At 35.6% G+C, this 19,468-nt stretch overlaps 1 protein-coding gene across 7 annotated transcripts in view; it reads left to right on the top strand.

The window, feature by feature from the left end:
- The window catches only part of TMEM232 (transmembrane protein 232), a 195,012-nt gene that overhangs the window by 75,421 nt on the left and 100,123 nt on the right, over nucleotides 1-19,468 (top strand). For 5 of the 7 annotated variants that reach the window (XM_037032311.1, XM_037032308.1, XM_037032309.1 and 2 more), the window contains one exon: nucleotides 9,484-9,731. In XM_037032311.1, the coding sequence (XP_036888206.1) occupies nucleotides 9,484-9,731 (248 nt within the window). The remainder of the gene's footprint in view (nucleotides 1-9,483; nucleotides 9,732-19,468) is intronic. The other 2 variants (XM_037032314.1, XM_037032313.1) reach the window with 1 other exon arrangement.

Here is a 19,468-nt window from a genome sequence, read left to right as displayed (position 1 = left end):
CTTTTCAGCCCCTTCTGGCCTGCAAGGTTTGTTTTGAGAAATCAGCTGATAGACTTGTGGGGACTCCTTTGTAGGTAACTCTTTCCTCTTGCTGCTTTTAAAATTCTCTCTTTATTAATCTTGAGCAATTTAATTATGATGTGTCTTGGTGTGTTTCTCTTTGGGTCCAACTTTTTTGGGATTCTCTGGGCTTCCTGGACTTGCATGTCTATTTCCTTTACCAGATTGGGGAAGTTTTCCTTCATTATTTTTTCAAATAAGTTTTCAATTTCTCATTCTTTCTCTTCTCCTTCTGACACCCCTATGATTCAGATCCAAATCCAAATGTTTGAATGGTCCCAGGGGTTCCTAAGCCTCTCCTCATGTTTTTGAATTCTTGTTTCTTCATTCCATAGTAGTTGACTATTTATTTCTTTCTTCTGTTCCAAATCGTTGTTTTGAGTCTCAGTTTCTTTCCCTTCACTGTTGATTTCCTGTATATTTTTCTTTATTTCACTTTATATAGCCTATACTTCTTTCTTTATTTTGTGTCTGTATGCAATCATTTATTTGAGCATCCTGTTTACTAGTGTTTTGAACTCTGCATCTGATAGATTGGCTCTCTCCTCATTGCTTTGTTCTTTTTCTGGAGTTTTATTTGTTCTTTCATTTGGGCCATATTTCTTTATCTCAGCATACCTGTTACATTATAAGGGTTGGAGCCTTCGGTATTCACCAGGGCAGGACAGCCCATGTGGCTGCATTGTGGTGCTGTGTGTGGAGGAGGGGACTGAGAGGGAACGATGCCATTTGCTCAGCTCTTGTCTAGCTTTCAGTCACTTCCTTTGCTACCCACAAACAATTTGGGCCCTTCTGATGCTGATTCCCAGGTGGGTGGGTTTTGCATATTCTAAGACCTTGTGGGTACCTCTGATGGACTCTCCCATGAGACTGGAATTCCTCCTGACACCTCAACCTCCACAGAGGTTTTGAAGCTTTATCTCTCCACATTTCAACCCTGGGTTGTTTGGGTGTCTCACTCCCCAGTTGTTCCTCCTGCTTTACTCACACATGAATATGGGACTGCCCTTTCTGCAAACGACCTCCTGATCCACTAGCCATTGTCTTTCCAGGCATCCTCTCTGCCCTGGCTTCCCATCTCCACCCCTCTTACCAGTCTGGATGAATGTTTCTTTTTTAACAACTTGGTTGTCAGACTTCCATAGAGTTTGATTTTCTGGCAGTTCTGGTTGTTTCTTGTTTTAAAATTGATTGTTGACCTTCTTTTGGTTTTGCAAGAAAAGTGTATCCACCTATGCCTCTGCGTTGGCTGGAAGTTTATAAATTTTTTCTTATATTAATAAGGAATAAGTTATTGTCACCTTTAAGTAGTATTTGAGCTGGAAACTGAAATGATAAGTTACATTAAATGATTCAAGGGGCAAGGTTGAAGAGAGCATCTTTTAGATAAGAAAATGTCATGAGCCAAGTGGAAATAAGAGCATTGTAAGAAAGCCATTAGTTGATTTACCTAGTTGGGGGAAAAAATGGTTTGGATTGAATAGTAAAGGCACTAGATTTGAAGAATGTGTTTGAGTTACCAAACTAAGGTATTAGAGACTTAGGGATGTTTCATAAAAATAGAGATGCTAAGTAAAGGAATTCACTTTAGGAAAAAGATTCCTTCTTTTTGAATTTTAATGGGTTGGTAATTATTGTCAGATAAAACTCACATGTACATTTTCCTATATATTTTTTTTTAATAATGAAGTACTATTTTAGAATTTGTGGTAAAAAGAGTAATTGAGCCTGATTTATTTAAGACTCCTCATATCCACATCCTTGCATCATTCCCTCCATACTCAAATTCTAGGCTTGACTATTTTGCTTGATTTGAACCACAAGACAATACCAATGTCATACAAGTGAGAATTTGAAAAAAGGCTTACACTTTGGCACCTGCTGTCTCTTGTTCTCTTTGAACCCTGTAACTTCTCTGTGGATAAGCCCAAGTTAAGCAGTTGGAGGATCAGAGACAATAATGAGCAGAGACAATCCATCCTAGCTGATGCACTGCTCCTTCCCAAGACTAGCCAGTCCCTAACTGTCCTAATAGCTGATGATGGACACATGAATGATACCAGAAGACCCATTCTTTCCAAATTTTTGAAAGGTGAAGTAACTTCCTCATGGAAAGTTACTGTAGTAAATGACATTGTTTGATATTATGTTGAGTAATTATTGTATTCCTAGGCTAAAAATAAACATTTGATGGTATGTGATAACCTTATAAATATTGTATATTTGCCTTGATGTTATTTTACTTAAGATTTTGCTTCCACATTAATGGGTACAATAGTCCATATTTTTATTTCTTATATTGTAAAATTTTGTACCAAAGTTATACCAAAAATAAAGGAATGAGTTGGGAAAGTGATTATTTCTTTCTCTATCTTCTTGAGGAATTTTGTAGTATTGTCATGGCTGCTTCCTTAAAAATTTTATAGAACTTACAAGTGAAGCCACTTGGTTATGGATACTTATAAAAAGGTTTTTAACTGTAAACTAGTTTTTCACAGTTGATTTTTTCACCTTCCTAGACTTTATTTTTTTATTAGTTTGGTATATTTTCCCTAGAAATTTGTCCATTTCATCTGTATTTTAAAAGATATTTTATAAAGTTGCTAAAATATCTTTCTATGATAGTTTAATGTCTTTAGAATCTCTCATGATCTTCTCCTCTTTATTCTTGACTTTTCTTACTTTTGCATTTGTTATTTTTTTAATCTATCACCTCAAGGATTTATGAACTTTTCTGTCCTTTGAAAAACAACTCTTGATTCTACTAATACCAATTCTGTATATTGTTTTCTCTATTTTTTAAATATCTGATATTAGTTTTCTTTTTCTTTCTGCTAATTCCTGTGTATTTATTATGTTGTTTTTTAAAAAAATTATTGGACTAGATTACTTTTCATTGCATTGTATAATTTTTCTTTCCTAATATATGATTTTAACACTATTAATCTCCTACACATAATTTTAGATGTATCCTGAAAGTTGTGATAAATAATATTTTAATTATCATTTAGTTCAAGAGTTTCTAATTTCTACTATTTCCATTTTTGAACCATGGGTTATTGAATTTTATGGCTTCATGTCCACATGTATGGAGATTTTATTATTATGTTTATGATTTTGATTTATTGTTCAATGTTGCTGTGTTCAGTGACAATACTCGACAATACTGTCATCCTTATAAAATATTTTTTTTTGTAAAAAGTACACCTTTTCTATTATGAATAGGACCATACTAGCTTTCCTTTTTAAGGGTACTTTTGAATAGATTCCTTTAAATACGTGGTATACCGATTTCCATCTTCTTATAGCAAGTCCTCTGAATCCTTATATGTATATTTCTTTGGGGAAGTAGTATGTTTTTGACCTAATATTATTGTCTTTTCATTTAAACTCTTATTCTATTTATACTTAATATCATTGCACTATACTTGTGTTTATTTCTTTATTTCTATATCTTGTTATTTACTATTCTATTTGTACCTACTGTTCCTTGTCCTCTTTTTCACAATCTCATTTTATGCCTTTATGGGGAAGATTTTTTCATTGTCCCATTCAATCCACCTCTTTATTTGTTTGGTGGTTACACATTCTTTTTACTTGTTAACCCAGATGTTACAAAATGACTCCTTGATTTATTGAAGTCTAACATAGAGAAATTTTATAATTTCCTGGACCATAAAATGGTCTTATAATATTTTAACTCCATTTATTACTTACACATGTTTCCTGTTAAGCATTTTAATTGTGCATTTATGTGTATCTGGATATGTTTGATGTGTGTATTTAGATTTCAATAATTAACATTGTTTTATACATGATATTCTTTAGATTTACCCACATATTTACATGTTTCTTTCCCTACTCTTTCTTCTTGAATTTGATCTTCTATATGGGATTGTTTTACTTCTCAAATAAAACCCTTTTATATTCTTTTCATGAGTATTTTCTGGTGAGTATTTCTGCCAGTTTTCTCTTACCTGAAAAGATTTTTATTCAATTTGATTTTGAAGCATAGTTTTAGGACTAAGAATTCTGTGTTGTTATAGATATGACATAAATTTTAATGTCTAATCAATTGTTCTGTTTATTCTTTTTCTAGCCTGTGTTTTTTCCTTGGTTGTAAAGATTTTTTAAGTGTATTTAGTTGGTATATTTTTAATAGCAAATGCATCAAAACATATCTGAGCTAGGTTTCAGAAGTAATAATATCTGAACTAATTCCCTTAAATTCTCCATACCTAATTATTCAAAGACCAAAGTGATTCGTACCTGTGCAGTTCCCTGTTTTTCTCTGATGTCCCTGTACTTACTTATTATTCTGCTCTTTTACTTCCTTGTGATCTAATTTTCCTAAAGTTCATGGGTGAAAATTCTCTCCTTTTATACCTAATTTCTCTGAGAAAAATAGTGGTAATATTTCTTTCAGATTTTAGAAGCTGCCTTCTTAAGGGAGTTAATAGTGATACTGTAGGTAGAATAAGTTAAGCAACTAAACAGAAAATATATAATAATATAAAGTGAAACAATTTCAAAAGATAGAGCATACTTTTAAAAAAATGAGCACATTTAGTCTATAGGTTTAATTTCTTAAAGCAAATATTCTGGATTTATTAAAACTATGTTTTCTTGTCTGAAATAGTCTAAATACTTTCTATATCAGTATCTTTACAGGTGTGTTTAACTTTATAGTAAAATGTGATCATGAAAAGCTCAAAATTTCCTTTCTTTTTTTTTGGGGGGGGCACTATTATGGCAAGACTATTTACAATAATAAAACTACTGAGGTTATTTATTCCTGAACATTTTTAGTTTTTTCTTAATAACTTACTAATTCCCACATTCCATAGAACCAGCATATTATTGCCCCATACCTCCTTGGGCAGTATGTTTTACATCTAATATAAATTAGCTAGAAGCTTTCTTATACAGTTATAAAAACTCTGCCAGTCTTCATGTGCTGCCTCACTGCTCAACATGAATAGAGACTATCTTAAAAAAATCTGTGCAGAGAAGGCTTGTGCCTCAGATGCTTTGAACTAAAATAATATATGTATATATATTGTATATATATATATTTTTTACCCCTATTTCAGTTAATGCTGATGAGTGTTTATAGGACAACCTTTATTTTTTCTTTCCTTTCCTGACACCTGGGTCCCAGAACTTTCTTCATGTAAAGTAATCACCGTATTACCTATACAGAGTGCAGACAGAGCCTTCACTGTAAACTAGTGGATAGTGACAAGGATTTATTTTTAAAGGTTGAGTATACTTGAATTTTTATGAAATTAAGTAGAAATAGTCTTTTCACACTTTAATAATAAATATGCAATTCATACGATAAACTATTGCATTTAATGAATAAGAGTTTTTACTGAATGTGTCCATTTATCTATATAACTGGAAAATCCATTACTAACTATATCATGTGCTCCTGTATTTTGCATGTTTTTTTAATTCATTATAACATTAAATCACTTACAATTCTTGTTATATCTTGTTCGTAAAATTTGATGTTTAATGGAGGCTTGAGACGAGATGAGATCTTTAATAGCATATTTGAGATGAAAAACAATCCTAAATAGATTCCTAAACATGAGCCCTTCAAGTGACAAATTCAACAGAAACCCAACTGTTGACCGAGTATTCGGAAAAGAAATAAAAAACTGTCATATACTCACAGTGGCATAATAAACAAATGTTAATTGATGTGTTTTGTGTGAAATGCTTCCAGGGAGACTTGCAATGAGCAGGCTCTTCTGTATAGGCAATTCGGCAGCATATGCTGCACACCGAGGAAGAGCCATTGTGTATAAATGCTTTATGCCATCTGGTGTAGGACCGAAAATATCAAAAAGAAATATGTACGGCTAAAATGAATAGGTGGCTTTATTTAGAACACCTTTGACTCATCAGGTAAAGCACTTCGTGGTTTCACATTTCATGCTGAAATCTTTAACATAAAATCTGTTTTCATTCTTAATGCTATTTCCATGCTTTTAATGTACTCCATAAAGCAGTAGAAGAGAACAAACAACACTGTTAGTCTTTTCTCTCATCCTCCTCCACATATGCCTCCTCTGTTGGCATAAATGGAAACTGAGTTTGAAAAGAAATGTATTTTTGGAAGAATAAAGTCTTTTTTGATGCTTATTAATAGAAATCCAAGGTAACAACTATATTATTTTAAGAGAACAAAATATTTGTAGAGCTTTTGCAATGGATCAGGCACTGTGCTAAGTATATTATATTAACACATGTAAGCTGTGTAGCTCTTCACCGCCACCATCAGCCATGCAGAGGGGGAATCTGAGTCTTAGCAGAAATAAAATAAGTGATATGCCCATGAGTGAGCTTAACCAAAAGATTTTCTCTGCCATTTCTACTGGGCTGTGCTCTTTTTTTAAAATATATTTTATTGATTATACCATTACAGTTGTTCTATTCCCCCCCTTCAATCCCCTCCACCCGCACCCTCCCTCCCCCACCATTCTCCCCGCCTTAGTTTATAACCACGTGTCTCAAGTTCTTTGGATTCTATATTTCCCCCACTATTCTCACCCTCCCCCCTATCTATTTTCTACCTACCATCTATGCTATTTTCTGTGCCTTCTCCCCCCTTCTCCCCCTCCCACCCTCCTGTTGCTAACCCTCCATGTGTTCATTTCTATGGTTCCACTCCTGATCTAGCTATCCTCTTGGTTTGCTTTTGTTTTAGGTGTGGTTGTTAATAACTGTGAGTTTGCTGTCCTTTCACTGTTCATATTTTTCAAAATATGGCAAGACTATTTACAATAATAAAANAGCCCCTTCTTGCCTGTAAGGTCTCTTTTGAGAAATCCTCTGACAGTCTGATGGGTACTCCTTTGTAGGTGACTGTCCCCTTATCTCTTGCTGCTTCTAGGATTCTCTCCTTCATTTTAGTCTTGGCTAATGTAATTATGATGTGCCTTGGTGTGTTCCTTCTTGGGTCCAACTTCTTTGGCACTCTCTGAGCTTCCTGGATTTCCTGGAAGTCTATTTTCTTTGCCAGACTGGGGAAGTTCTCCTTTATTATTTGTTCAAATAAGTTTTCCACTTGTGACTGTTTCTTTCCCCCTTCTGGATGTCAATGGGGGAGGGATTTTTTAAATGTTTTTTTACTGTTGTGCAAGTACATTTGTCTTCATTTTCCCACCACCGCTTCCCCTTCCTTACCCACCCCCACCTCCCACCCTCAGTCCTTGCCCCCTTTGGCTTTGTCCATGGGTCCTTTACACCTGTTCCTTGAACACACTTTCCCTTCTTTCCCCATTATCTCTCTCCCTCCTCCCCTCTGTTTACTGTCAGTTTGTTCTTTATTCCAATGTCTCTGCTTGCTTATTTATCTTGTTGATTAAGTCACCACTTGGCTTACTTTACTTAGCATAATGCTCTCCAGTTCCATCCATGCTGTCTCAAAGCTGGGGGTAGGGAATTAGTACCTGGGCTTTCAACCAGGGGAGACCTGTGAAAGGTGGCAATGCCATCATTTTGCTTCTTGAGAGAGCTGGATCTGGGTCTATAACCCAGCCAGTCTGAAAGGAAAGAAAACAAGGAGGAGTGAGATGAGACATAAAGAAAATAGCATCAAGATTTCACAATGCAGAATAATGCTACCCTAGAAACAAGACATTTTATAAAAAATGTCGTCAGAAGACTTTTATGTTTGCTGGTCCATCAATTTATTCACAAGTTTCTTCATTCACCACCCTCTTGGTAATGGAAGAGTCGTAGTTACATGTGTGTGCACTACTGTACATTGTTACTGATTTTGAAGCACCATTTCTTAGGTATAATTAAGCCGTAGGTGCTAAACAAAATAAACAATCCAGTTATATATTATGGTTACCACTTTATAGACGAACCTGCAGACTGTGAGATGTTAAATAATGTCTTCAAAGTCACAGTAGTTACTAAAATCCTAACCACAGTTTAATTTGTTGTTTCAAATTGACTGCTTCTTCCATGATTTTGACCTAGTTAATAAGAAAGAAACACAACTGGGAACAATATAAACATGATTGTATACTGATTCCAACATCCAGAGATCATTAAAATCAAAGATATTTTATAATATGTATTTCAGTGATTACCACTGATTATTTTCTGAAACAGTAAAAATAGGGCTATCTTTATAAATTTCACTATTAGTTTTCTAGCCTTTTGAGGCTTTCTAGAGTCTTCATTTCATTTATTTGGTGCTTATCTATTTGCATGATTTTTTTACCTTATTTTTAATATATATTATAACATGTTATTGTTCTCCATCTTCTGTGACTTTTACAATAATTCATATTTAATTACAGTTCATTTTACTGTTTTCCTCACTGTTCTAAGCTTTGTTTTTCAATCTTTATCATGAGATTATTCTCATTTTTTCCACTATCATTTTACCTAAAAAATATAATAGTCAATCTTTAAATAGTATTTCATTGAGCCAAGTCTGATCTTGGAATCCTAAAGAGGTTCATGTACAGAAAAACATTTTCCATTCTTTCATTTTCTACCATAAGATCGATAGGCATATGAAATGAATCCTGAGTGACTGATAATAAACTGCATAAAGACTGGTAACATTGAATGAAAAACTGTAAAAATTGAAGGAAAGGAGAAAGTACACAATTCATTTGTGAAAGAAAAGTCCTAATAGAAATGTATTGTGAACATTATAAGAAGTATAATATATGATATTTTGAAGCTTATATTTTCATTATTACCAATTCTAGCCAGAGAAAATATGCCTCCAGCCATTTCAAAAGAAGATGTAATTAAAAGTCTGTCATGAATATTATTGAACATAAACAGGAAAATACAGAAAATGGCTCTTTGTTGAGTAAAGACTGCATAAACATTGTGGAATTTTTGTTAGTTTTTTTTTTATTGGAACGTGTTCAGTTTAATCTAAATTTAATCCTAGAAAATTTTTAGTGTGGCTAATTACAAAGCCCTTTCTATTTTTCACTTAATGCAAATTTTGTTCTATAGAAATTGTCTGTTGACTTCAGGGAAAGTTTAGATTATACAGAGAGAAATGAAATTTTTATTTAATGAAACATCTACATTACCTTGACTGCTTACTTAACATTTTTATTAAGTAAATATGATAAATTGTTGTGCAATTCTCATGTGGGAAGTATATAAATTTAAAATAAAAATTATATGACTAAATTATCAATATTTTTATTTCAAAATTTCATTCTTGCCTAATTTTTTATTCTATTGAAAATTGTTATGATTTAAAAATTTGGGGAAACTACATTTGTTATAAAGGTTACTTTTATTTAACAGAAACATGGCAACATTAGTTAAAACAAATATACATTTTATCTTTTATTTAATAATACATCATTTCCCCTCTCATTTAAATCTATTTTTACTGTTCCTTTTTCTTTCTTTCAACAGGCTGAGTTAAATAACCCCATGGATCCTTTCACTAGTTATAGAACAAAAGTTTCATCAAATGCAAGGGATGAAGTTTTCTCCAAATTTATAGGATGGAGAATCGCCAACGCACTTTCCAAACTCTTCTTCCCTCCCACTAATGCCCATATTCTTCCTTCGAAAAAACCATTGATAAAACAAGATGGAATGAAACATCTGTATAAAAGGCAAGATTCTCTGAAGAAAAGAGTTCTACGTTTTACTGTAAGGTAGAGTCAAGCACTATGCAAAATAGCTCTGTTATTCTAAAATGCTACATTTCAGTGTCATAGAAATTACAATTATTTGCCACATTATTTAACTCAGTTTCTCTTTTTTAATTCGAATTTTGGCTCCACCACCTTCTAGGTATTCTATCATGAGTAAGTTACTTCCTTCTCCAAAACTGTTTTCTCTTATTTGAAATAGGTATTATTATATAATATAAATCAATGTTTTAATAAAGCGAAAGCCTCCTTCCCATCACTGACCTTTGTTTGCTGAGCTTCCCGATCTCCATCATTAATCGCTTGTGAATCATTCAAGGTCTATAAAATGTAAATATAAGAAATTATAAGTACACTCTTAATTTTCTCTCCATGTTACATGAAAGCACAGTAAACATAGCTTTTAGATTTTTCACTTCATTTCTTAGAGATCTTTCCATGCTAGTACATGGAGAATTCTCCCATTATTATTTTTTAATCAGTTATGATATTTTCCTTAGTAAGGATGTACTAAATACTACAATTTATTTAACCTGTTCCCTGTTGTCATCTGGTTGTTTTCAATTGTCTACTACTACCATAAAAAAGTAACCTTTTATAAATATATGTATACATTTAAGATTTTATTCATTTATTTTTAGAGAGACAGGAAGGGAGGAAGAGAGGGAGGAAAACATCTGTCAGTTGCCTCTCTCACACTCCCCAAACACATTTTGTGTGTGTGGAATTACACTGGCAGTGTGAATTCTCAGAAGGACAATTGCTGTGTCAGAGGGCATATATGCCTTTGTAATTTGGGTAGATATTTCCAAATTGTCTTTTAGAGGAGTCGTATAAATTTTACATATTCTAGTGCTTGTCAATATATGAAACTGCCTTGTTTTTCTTTAATATTTATTTCCAACAGATGACACTGACAAACTTTTGGGTTTTTGCTACTGGACAGGAAATGGCCCAGAGTGGCCCGGATGGCCCAGAATGGTCACAGGCCAGGCTGTAGTTTGTGAGTTCTTGCTTTCATGTAAAAAACATTTTACAACACATGTCCGGGAGATTTTGAGAGTATGTTTATTGAGGCTGGAGTAGTGAAACAAAGGAAGGACTTAGGGTAGACGTAACTGGAGAGAGCCTAGGCGGTGCCCTGCTCTGGTTCCCCAGGAAAGTTATAGGAAGGGAGTGAGCCAAGGCAGGGCTGCTGTTAGCTTACTGGAAAGTGAAGGTCACAGAGACAGAAGTGAGCCTTAGCTCACCAGGAAGCCAAAGGAAAGCTGGGCCTTGGAGACAAGATCAGGGATAAGCCCCCATCGGACTGCCACTGGTCCCTGCTCCCCTGGATGTGAGTCTGGTAGGGACCCTTAGAGTTGAGGAGGAAGTGAAAAGTTCGTGCCCAGGAAGTGGCAAGGGAGAGCTCTACAGTGAGGCCACCCTGAGTCTTTGTCCTAAGGGCTTTTTATTGTTTTTCCTGCTTGTGAGAATTTCAGGGAAGGGTTTCAGCAGAGTATTCATCAGCTTTCCAGGTGCATTTTTAATATGCTAATATGTCAAAATGAGCATATAGGGGGCTTTGGGAATATTCTTTGGTCTGCTATACTGTTTTATACTATTTTTATTTTTATTTTTTTATACTATTTTCATCTTGGGTCTGGCTGGCTTTTTAATGGGGTTTTGTTATTTGTTCCCCTGACTTCATCTGTCCTTGGGTTTAGCTGGCACAGATGACATTAATTGGGTCTCTGTTCTCTCTTTCCCAGACCAGGGTGATTTAAGCTATGTGTTCTCCGGTTAGGGAGGACAGATATTGATATAAACCATTTGCTCTGGAGTGTCCTTGGTCAGGGGAGATTAGGTCTTGCGACTCCCCAGCTGGCTGTAAATCGCTGACACTGTTTGGCTTTGTTTAATTTTCTTGTCTCAGTTTCCCCATTCCATTTGCCCAGGATTTTCCTAGCTTCTTACTATCCTGTCACAATTTGACATCCTGAAAAGTAAAGTATAATTTCTAAAAGTAGTTTTCATTTTTTTATGAGTGCTTTGAACACCTCTCATATATTAAAAGTCTTTTGTCTTTTCTTATATGGGAATGACTCCTATTCCTTTTGTCTATTACACTGTTGGTTTTGTCTTTTCTCTCTGCTTTGCAGGAACTGTTCACCTGTTAATCATGCATCCCTTTGTCTATAGTAAGAACTACAAATGTTTGTTTTTCCTACCATTTTTATTTATCTTTAAACTTTGTTGTGTTTTTTGCCATACAATCATTTTTTCTATGCAATAAAATGCATCAATTTTCACCATGTTCTTTGGGTATTTTCATCTATTTTTTAACAACCTTTCATTTTAAGATTAAAATTTTGTCACACTATCTCTGAAACTTTTAAGGGTTCCTTTTGAATATTTTAATTATTTGTCCAGTGGACATTTGTGCTTGTGTGCATGTGTGTGTGGTGTAAGAGGTTGCTCCACAAGACTACTCAACTTTTTTCAAAATATTTATTGAGTCATCTATCTTTTTTCAACTCTTCTTATTTTCAATGCTACCTTTATTAATAAATAAATTTTTATTTTTATATTCTGAAATAATTTCAGTAACCGGAATAATTTACTCTTTTAAACTTTGGTAAAGTTTCCTTTGTAAAAAATTATTTTATTAAATTTATTGGGGCAACATTAGTTAATAGGGTCATATCATTTTTGAGTGTATATTGCATTGTGTGTTCACCACCCAAAGTCAAATCATCTTCCATCACTATTTGTTTGACCCCTTTACCCTTTATTACCTCCCACTCCCTTTCCTCTAGTAACCGGTGTTTTATTGTCTGTATCTATAAATTTCAGTTTTATATCCCACATGTGAGTGAAATCATGGTTTTTTGCTTTTTCTGACCTTGGGACTGTTACAGTGAGTGAAATAGAACTTTCTCTTAAATCACCAGTATCTTATGTTTTATCTAAGGATGTCTCTTTGTCAAATGTTTCTATTCTATGCGGATATTGGCAAGGCTAATATTCAGCCATAATGTGCAAAAACAGCTGGCTTCACTTACTGTTTGAAGACCCTGCCATAAAATTATCTGGAATATCAATCCTGAACACTAACTTCTTTAGAACTTTTCTTTCTTTTGAAATCGATTTTAGCAAATTATACTCATTTAAATATTATTAATTCCATCCCATTTTTCAGAATTTACTTGGCCAAAATTGAACAAAGTACTGTTTTAAGATTCCTTGCATTCTCTCTGTTTCTGTGATTATTCCTCTCTTAGCTAGTTCTTATTTTGTGTATTTGCATTTTGTCCCTTTCATTCTTATTCATTACTTTATTTTGTGTTTTTATCTATTAAATATTATTTTTTCAATGAACTAGATTTTGGATTCTAACTGATGTGTTTTTGTTCTTGTGTCTATGAATCTTTTACTACTTCTATCCTTTGGTCTATTTTGTGGTTGATTTTCTAATTTCTTGAAGAAGATGCTAAATCATTTGGGAAAACATTTTTTTCTCAGCATTTGTTTAAATCACTATGTGAGTTCCAAAATCATGGGACTGTTGCTGCCCAAAGACAGACTTTACTGCAGGCGTGAGTATAGGGGGAACGAGACTAGTAAGCAGGCTTTTCTTTTCTGCACAGTCAATGGAAAACTAGAGGCATGCTTGAGAAGAATGTTTGCATAGACTTGGGCTGCGTGGAGGGGGGAGCACAGAGGGAGAAATTGGAAAATAATGTCAATAATAAAAAATTCTAAATTCAATGAAGATTTGTAAATTTGAGATTAAGTATCACACAGACTGGACTTCAGTAGTCTCAGGTAGAGAAATAAACATTTCAAAAATATGTTCCAGCGTATACTATAAATATTTATGGTGTTGCAATATGATCAAGGCACAATGGAAATGCCAGCTTTGAATTTCATGGGCATTGAGATTTACTTTAGAATCCCCAACTGTCTTCTGTATATTCTTAAGGACCACAGACACAGAAGAAAAATCAATCTGGGACCATAAAGAGAGGACATTGAATAAGTGTACTTTGGTTTCTCATCATGGTCAGTTAAAAGAAGAGGTAGGAAGAAAGAAACTAGAAAAATAGAAGAAATTGGATATTGACAAAAGGAGATTAAACAAACAGCAAGGAAAAGGGTAAATAGACGGCAAAGGGGCCCACAGCAATGGATGGTGCCTGCTGAGACACAGAAACGAAAGGCAGAGAGAGAAAAGGAGGCATAGTCAAAATGCTTAAAATAGCCGAATGGAGAAGTAAAAGTTATAAGCAGAAAGAAAGATGAAAGAGACCAAAAGAAAAGGGAGAAGATGTAAGTAATGGGGGAGACACACTGAGGATGAACGGCACAAAAGGAGAGATAGGCACAGGGCTTTGGACTAGGGGAAGAGAATGTGCCAAATCAGAGAAGAGACAAAAAAGGGGGGCCAAAGACCCAAAGAATCCTATAGACTTTGAAAGATTAGTAAATTAAGCTTCTCATCAAAGCCTACAGTTCATTACGTAAATGACAATCATTCATCACTGATCTTTGAATGTTATCTCCTTATCCATTTTCTCACAGCTCATTATAACTCCTAGTAATTAAACTTAGAGTCCCTGGCTCAAAAGAGAAAGTTACAGTGGCATAGCAGCCTGGGCATCTCTTCAGCAGAAGCATCTCAGTGTGGCATAGCGCCTGTGATGACTTTCACATTACATCATTCACACTGTAGTGCATGTGAACAGTGTCCCCTGGAGTGGTGTATATTTCCGGCTCTAGTTTGGTGCACACTAATCTATGGGCACAAGAGAGGTGATTGCAGTAGGTCTGTAGCTCAATGACATTAAAACAAAAGCTAGGTCAGGCCTGGCTGAAAGACTGTGCCCAGTCTCTTTGCCTATTAAGGGTATTAGAAATAACTGCTTTTAAAAAAGTTGTTGTATGGAAAGCAAATTTAAATCTAAGCTATGCAGGAAACAATGCCACTGGCTCACTAAACATTAACTGTAGAAAATTTTATTCATTACATTTGCTTGATTCTCCACCTATTCAACAATTCCTTAGCCAGCTCCTTTTGTTAATTGCCCACCTCCCACACCCAGGAACACAAACTGAGATTAATACAATGAATGAACATCTGAGCATGTGGGAGTCCTATAGGTAAAGCACAAAGACATAATTTTCAGCCCGCTGTATGCTCAGTTCTTTTTCACCTCTTTAAGGTCTTCACACGCTGGGTCATATCACCAATTCCTCATCAGGTATTCCTAGAAGTCTTCAGCAAACAACAGCGTGAAAACCAGAAAGAAGGCCAGCATGTAAGGACTCCTACAGAAGCTAGGGCACATTTAAGAGGTAGGAGGACAGGAAATTTAAGATATGTTTCTTTATTATCTTGGAGCACTAACGCGTATGTATTTCTGTGTGAAGACCTGGAAATTTACTAGTAAAGAGAAAATAGGAGCTTCTTTTTTCAGGGATGGGGGAGGCTTTCTTATTGATGAAGCATCTGCTATAGCTCATGACCTACCATTTTTTCCAAAAACATTTTTTCTCACTTAAGTTCCAGCCTATAAAATTCTTTGAAAGCAGGAATTCTGTCTTGTACTGTTTATAATCACATATTTTGCTCCGAATGACTTGCAGATTTGGCTTTTCCTTTATAAAATTTTTCAAAAGAGTATTTATTATCTTGCTTCTGTACATTGAGTTTGGGGTTGTCCTTGTAGTGGACCATGCTGTTGGATGCCTGCTTTTTTTGCCTCTCAGCATTTTTTTTAAAAATGAAAAAAATAGTTATGGTTCTTTACTACATCATAAAGCTGCAGCCAAAAAACCACACATATAATACTTCTGCTTCAAAGCAAAGTATTTTCCTTTCCTCTCTTTGTGGTAAAACGATTTTAAATTTACCTTAAGCAAAATGAAAAACAGAGAATTTGGAACTCTGAAGACCAAATTTTCAGCAACTATTTGCCACATCTACCTTTTTTGATCATGTAAATTCTGAGGTTTCTTTCTTTTTTAAAAAAATGTATTTTATTGGTTATGCTATTACAGTTGTCCCATATTTTTCTCCCCTCTATTCCCTTCTACCCTGCATGCCCCCTTCCCACCAGCATTGCCCCTGTTCCTTAGTTCATGTCCATGGGTCACACATATAAGTTCTTTGGCTTCTACATTTCCTATACTGTTCTTAACTCCCCTCCCGCACCCATCTCTTTGTACCTACCAATTTATGCTTCTTTTTAAAAAATATATTTATTTATTTATCTTTAGAGGGGAAGGGAAGGAGAGAGGAAGAGAAACATCAATGTATAGTTGCTTCTCATGCATCCCCTGCTGGGAACTGGCCTGCAATCCAGGCATGTGCCCTGACTGGCAATCAAACCGCGATCGCCTGGTTCACAGGCCTGCGCTCAATCCACTGAGCTACACCAGCCAGGGCTCAATTTATGCTTCTTATTCCCTGTAACTTTTCCCCCATTCTCACCCCACCTCCTCCCCACTGATAACCCTCTATGTGATCTCCATTTCTGTGATTCTGTCCCTGTTCTAGTTGTTTGCTTAGTTTGTTTTAGTTTGGGGGTTTTTTAGGTTCAGTTGTTGATAGTTGTGAATTTGTTTTCATTTTACTGTTCAGATTTTTGATCCTCTTCTTTTTCTTAGATAAATCCCTTTAATGTTTCATGTAATAAGGACTTGGCGATGATGAACTCATTTAACTTGACCTTATCTGGAAAGTACTTTATCTGCCCCACCCCCCTTCTAAATAATAGCTTTGCTGGGTAATCTTGGATTTAGGTCCTTGCCTTTCATAACTTTGAATACTTCTTTCCAGCCCCTTCTTGCCTACAAGGTTTCTTTTGAGAAATTAGCTGATAGTCTCATGGGAACTCCTTTGTAGGTAACTGTCTCCTTTTCTCTTGCTTCTTTTAAGATTCTCTCCTTCTCTTTCATCTTGGCTAATACAATTATGATGTGCCTTGGTGTGTGCTTCCTTGGGTCCAACTTCTCTGGGACTCTCTGGGTTTCCTGGACTTCCTAGAAGTCTATTTCCCTTGCCAAATTGGGAAAGTTATCCTTAATTTTCAAATGTTTTCAATTTCTTGCTCTTCCTTTTCTCCTTTTGGCACCCCTATGATTTGGATGTTGGAGCATATAAAGTTGTCCTGAAGGTTCCTAAGCCTCTCCTCATTTTTTTGAATTCTCGTTTCTTTATTCTCTTCTAGTTGAATGTTTATTTCTTCCTTCTGTTTCAAACAGTTGATTTGGGTCCTCATTTCCTTCTCTTTACTATTGGTTCTCTATATATTTTTCTTTATTTCACTTTGCATAGCTTTCCCTTTTTTCTCTATTTTGCAACCATACTCAACCATACCCATGAGCATCCTGATTACTGGTGTTTTGAACTGTGCATCTGATATGTTGGCTATTTCTTCATCGCTCAGTTGTATTTTTTCTGGAGCTTTGGTCTGTTTTTTCATTTGAGCCATATTTCTTTGTCTGGGGATCCTGTTACATAGTAAGGGGTGGAGCCTTAGGTATTCACCAGGGCAGGGCAACCCACTTGGTTGCATTGTGGCACTGTATATGGGGCAGGGTCCGGAGACGAAACAATGGCGCTTGTTGGGTTCTTGGTCAGGTTTCAGTCACTTCCCCTGCTACCCACAAGCAAATTGGGGCCTTCTGGTGCTGATTCCCAGGTGGGTAGGTTTGTGTACATTCTAGGACCCTGTGGGTCTCTCCAACAAACTCTCCTGTGAGGCTGGGGGTTTCTTCCGCTACAGTAGCTCCCACGGGTTTTTAAAGCCAGAGGTTTTGAGGCTTTATTTCTCTATACTGGAATTCTGGATTTTGTGGTCTGTCTCATTCCCCAGTTGTTCCTCCTGGTTTATCTGCACGCAAATGTGGGACTGCCCTGGTCCGCCAACTGCCATCTTTCCCTACCGGTCCTCTAACCACTGCCTCGCAGCACATTCTCTCTGCCCCCACTGCCTGTCTCCACCCCTCCCACCGGTCTGAGTGAATGTTTCTTCTTTAGCTCCTTGGTTTTCAGACTTCTATATAGTTTGATTTTCTGGAAGTTCTGGTTATCTTTTATTTTAAAATTTGTTGTTGTTGTCCTTCTTTTCACTGTGCAAGGAGGCAGAGTGTATCTACCTATGCTCCATCTTGGCCAGAAATCCTCCAAAATTCTGAGGTTCCTTAAGTGTATTTTCTAAGCTTACACCTTGGATCACTAAAAACTCACAAGTAACTAATTATTTGCACATTATGTAAAGACTAGGAGAATATTAATTTAAAACTTTATCTCTTGTATGCTTAGTTTGCTCAAAATTTTATGTGGGAAGACTTTATTCATAAGGCCAGCACCTGGAAGAAAGCCCAGGTGAACCTTCTGTAATAAGAATGGACTCAGAACATCTGTTACCATTTAGGCAGGAAATTTTACATGACTGACTTCATAAACAGGGTGGATGAACCCAAGGCTGCTATGTATCCTCAGTAGCTTCCTTTAAAAACTGAGCTAATTCTCAACTAACAGAATTAGGTGTAGCTAACATTTACTGAATGGTGACAGAGTGGGGAAAGGTTAATACCACAGTGTCCCATGAGAAGGGTTAATAAAACATGCTTTATTGGAGAGACCAGTAGTCAGCAAAAAAAGGCACAAAGTCTCTATTTCTCATTATCTCATTGTAGGTATACTGGAGTCATGGGAAGAAATTGGACATTAAACATGTTTGTGTTTTGAGGGAAGAGACCCTGCCTGACTACTACTGTATGTGTGTAATGTAGTTAAGTGTGAAAAAGACCTTGGTAGGGAAGAAATGCACATGTGCGGCTCTGTTGCCACGCTATCTGGAGTTGGGCATCGGCTGGAATAGGGGGCGCTAGAAATGCCAGATGCCTAAAATCTGGAGCCCTTGGGAAGTGCTCCTTAGAAGGAGGCAACTGGGCTCCTTGGAAGGTTTTGTTTGGAAGGAACCTCCACCAAATAGGACTATTAAGTCTCCTCATTCTAGCAGCAAGTTGCCAGGCACTCAAGATGAGCCTTTGATATCATAGCTGGACAATTTCGTTTGCCACCCCACACAAGTAGATTTTATTAACAAGGCTCTGCTAAGCACGACTGTTTATATAGATAGAATTATTTAACCTATTTTTATAAATTTCATATACTAGTAAAATCTCCATTTCATAGATGTACCTACTCAAAGATTCACAACTGTAAGCACAGGGGTTTGAACTTGGACAAGTGCTTTCTGACTCCCAACTCTGCTGTGCTGCTTTTTTTCCTTTGTGTGAACTTCATCTGCTGCCAGAGCCTTGAGCAGTTGTTAAAAACTTATCTTCAAGTCATAAAAAAGCTTTTAACTTTTATGTTTTCAATTTCTGTCTCTTGATTTTCAGAACTTGATTTTGATGAGGGGACAATTTTTCTTAGTCCTGAATCTCTCTAGTTAGTATTAGGAAGCCTACGTCAAGGAGGAGGCACTTTCAGCGAATCAGTGTTCTTTTGGCTAAAGCCAATGGAGCAACAATACATACATATGAAGCATATTTAGTACACTATAAGATAGTAAAGTAAAATATAATGTAAATGTTATATATGTTATGTTATATTACATTATATTATACACATATACAGAGTGGGCAAACATTCCAGTAGGTGAGTACACAAAGCACAGAGTTTATTTTGGTTTATTATTTGTTAATTATTGTATTATTTTCCATTCAAACAACTGTAAATC

The sequence above is a fragment of the Sturnira hondurensis genome, unplaced genomic scaffold, assembly GCF_014824575.4.
Source record: "Sturnira hondurensis isolate 20B ecotype Veracruz unplaced genomic scaffold, ASM1482457v3 Scaffold0021354, whole genome shotgun sequence".
Taxonomy (NCBI): domain Eukaryota; kingdom Metazoa; phylum Chordata; class Mammalia; order Chiroptera; family Phyllostomidae; genus Sturnira; species Sturnira hondurensis.
This window is presented reverse-complemented; position numbering and strand designations above follow the sequence as displayed.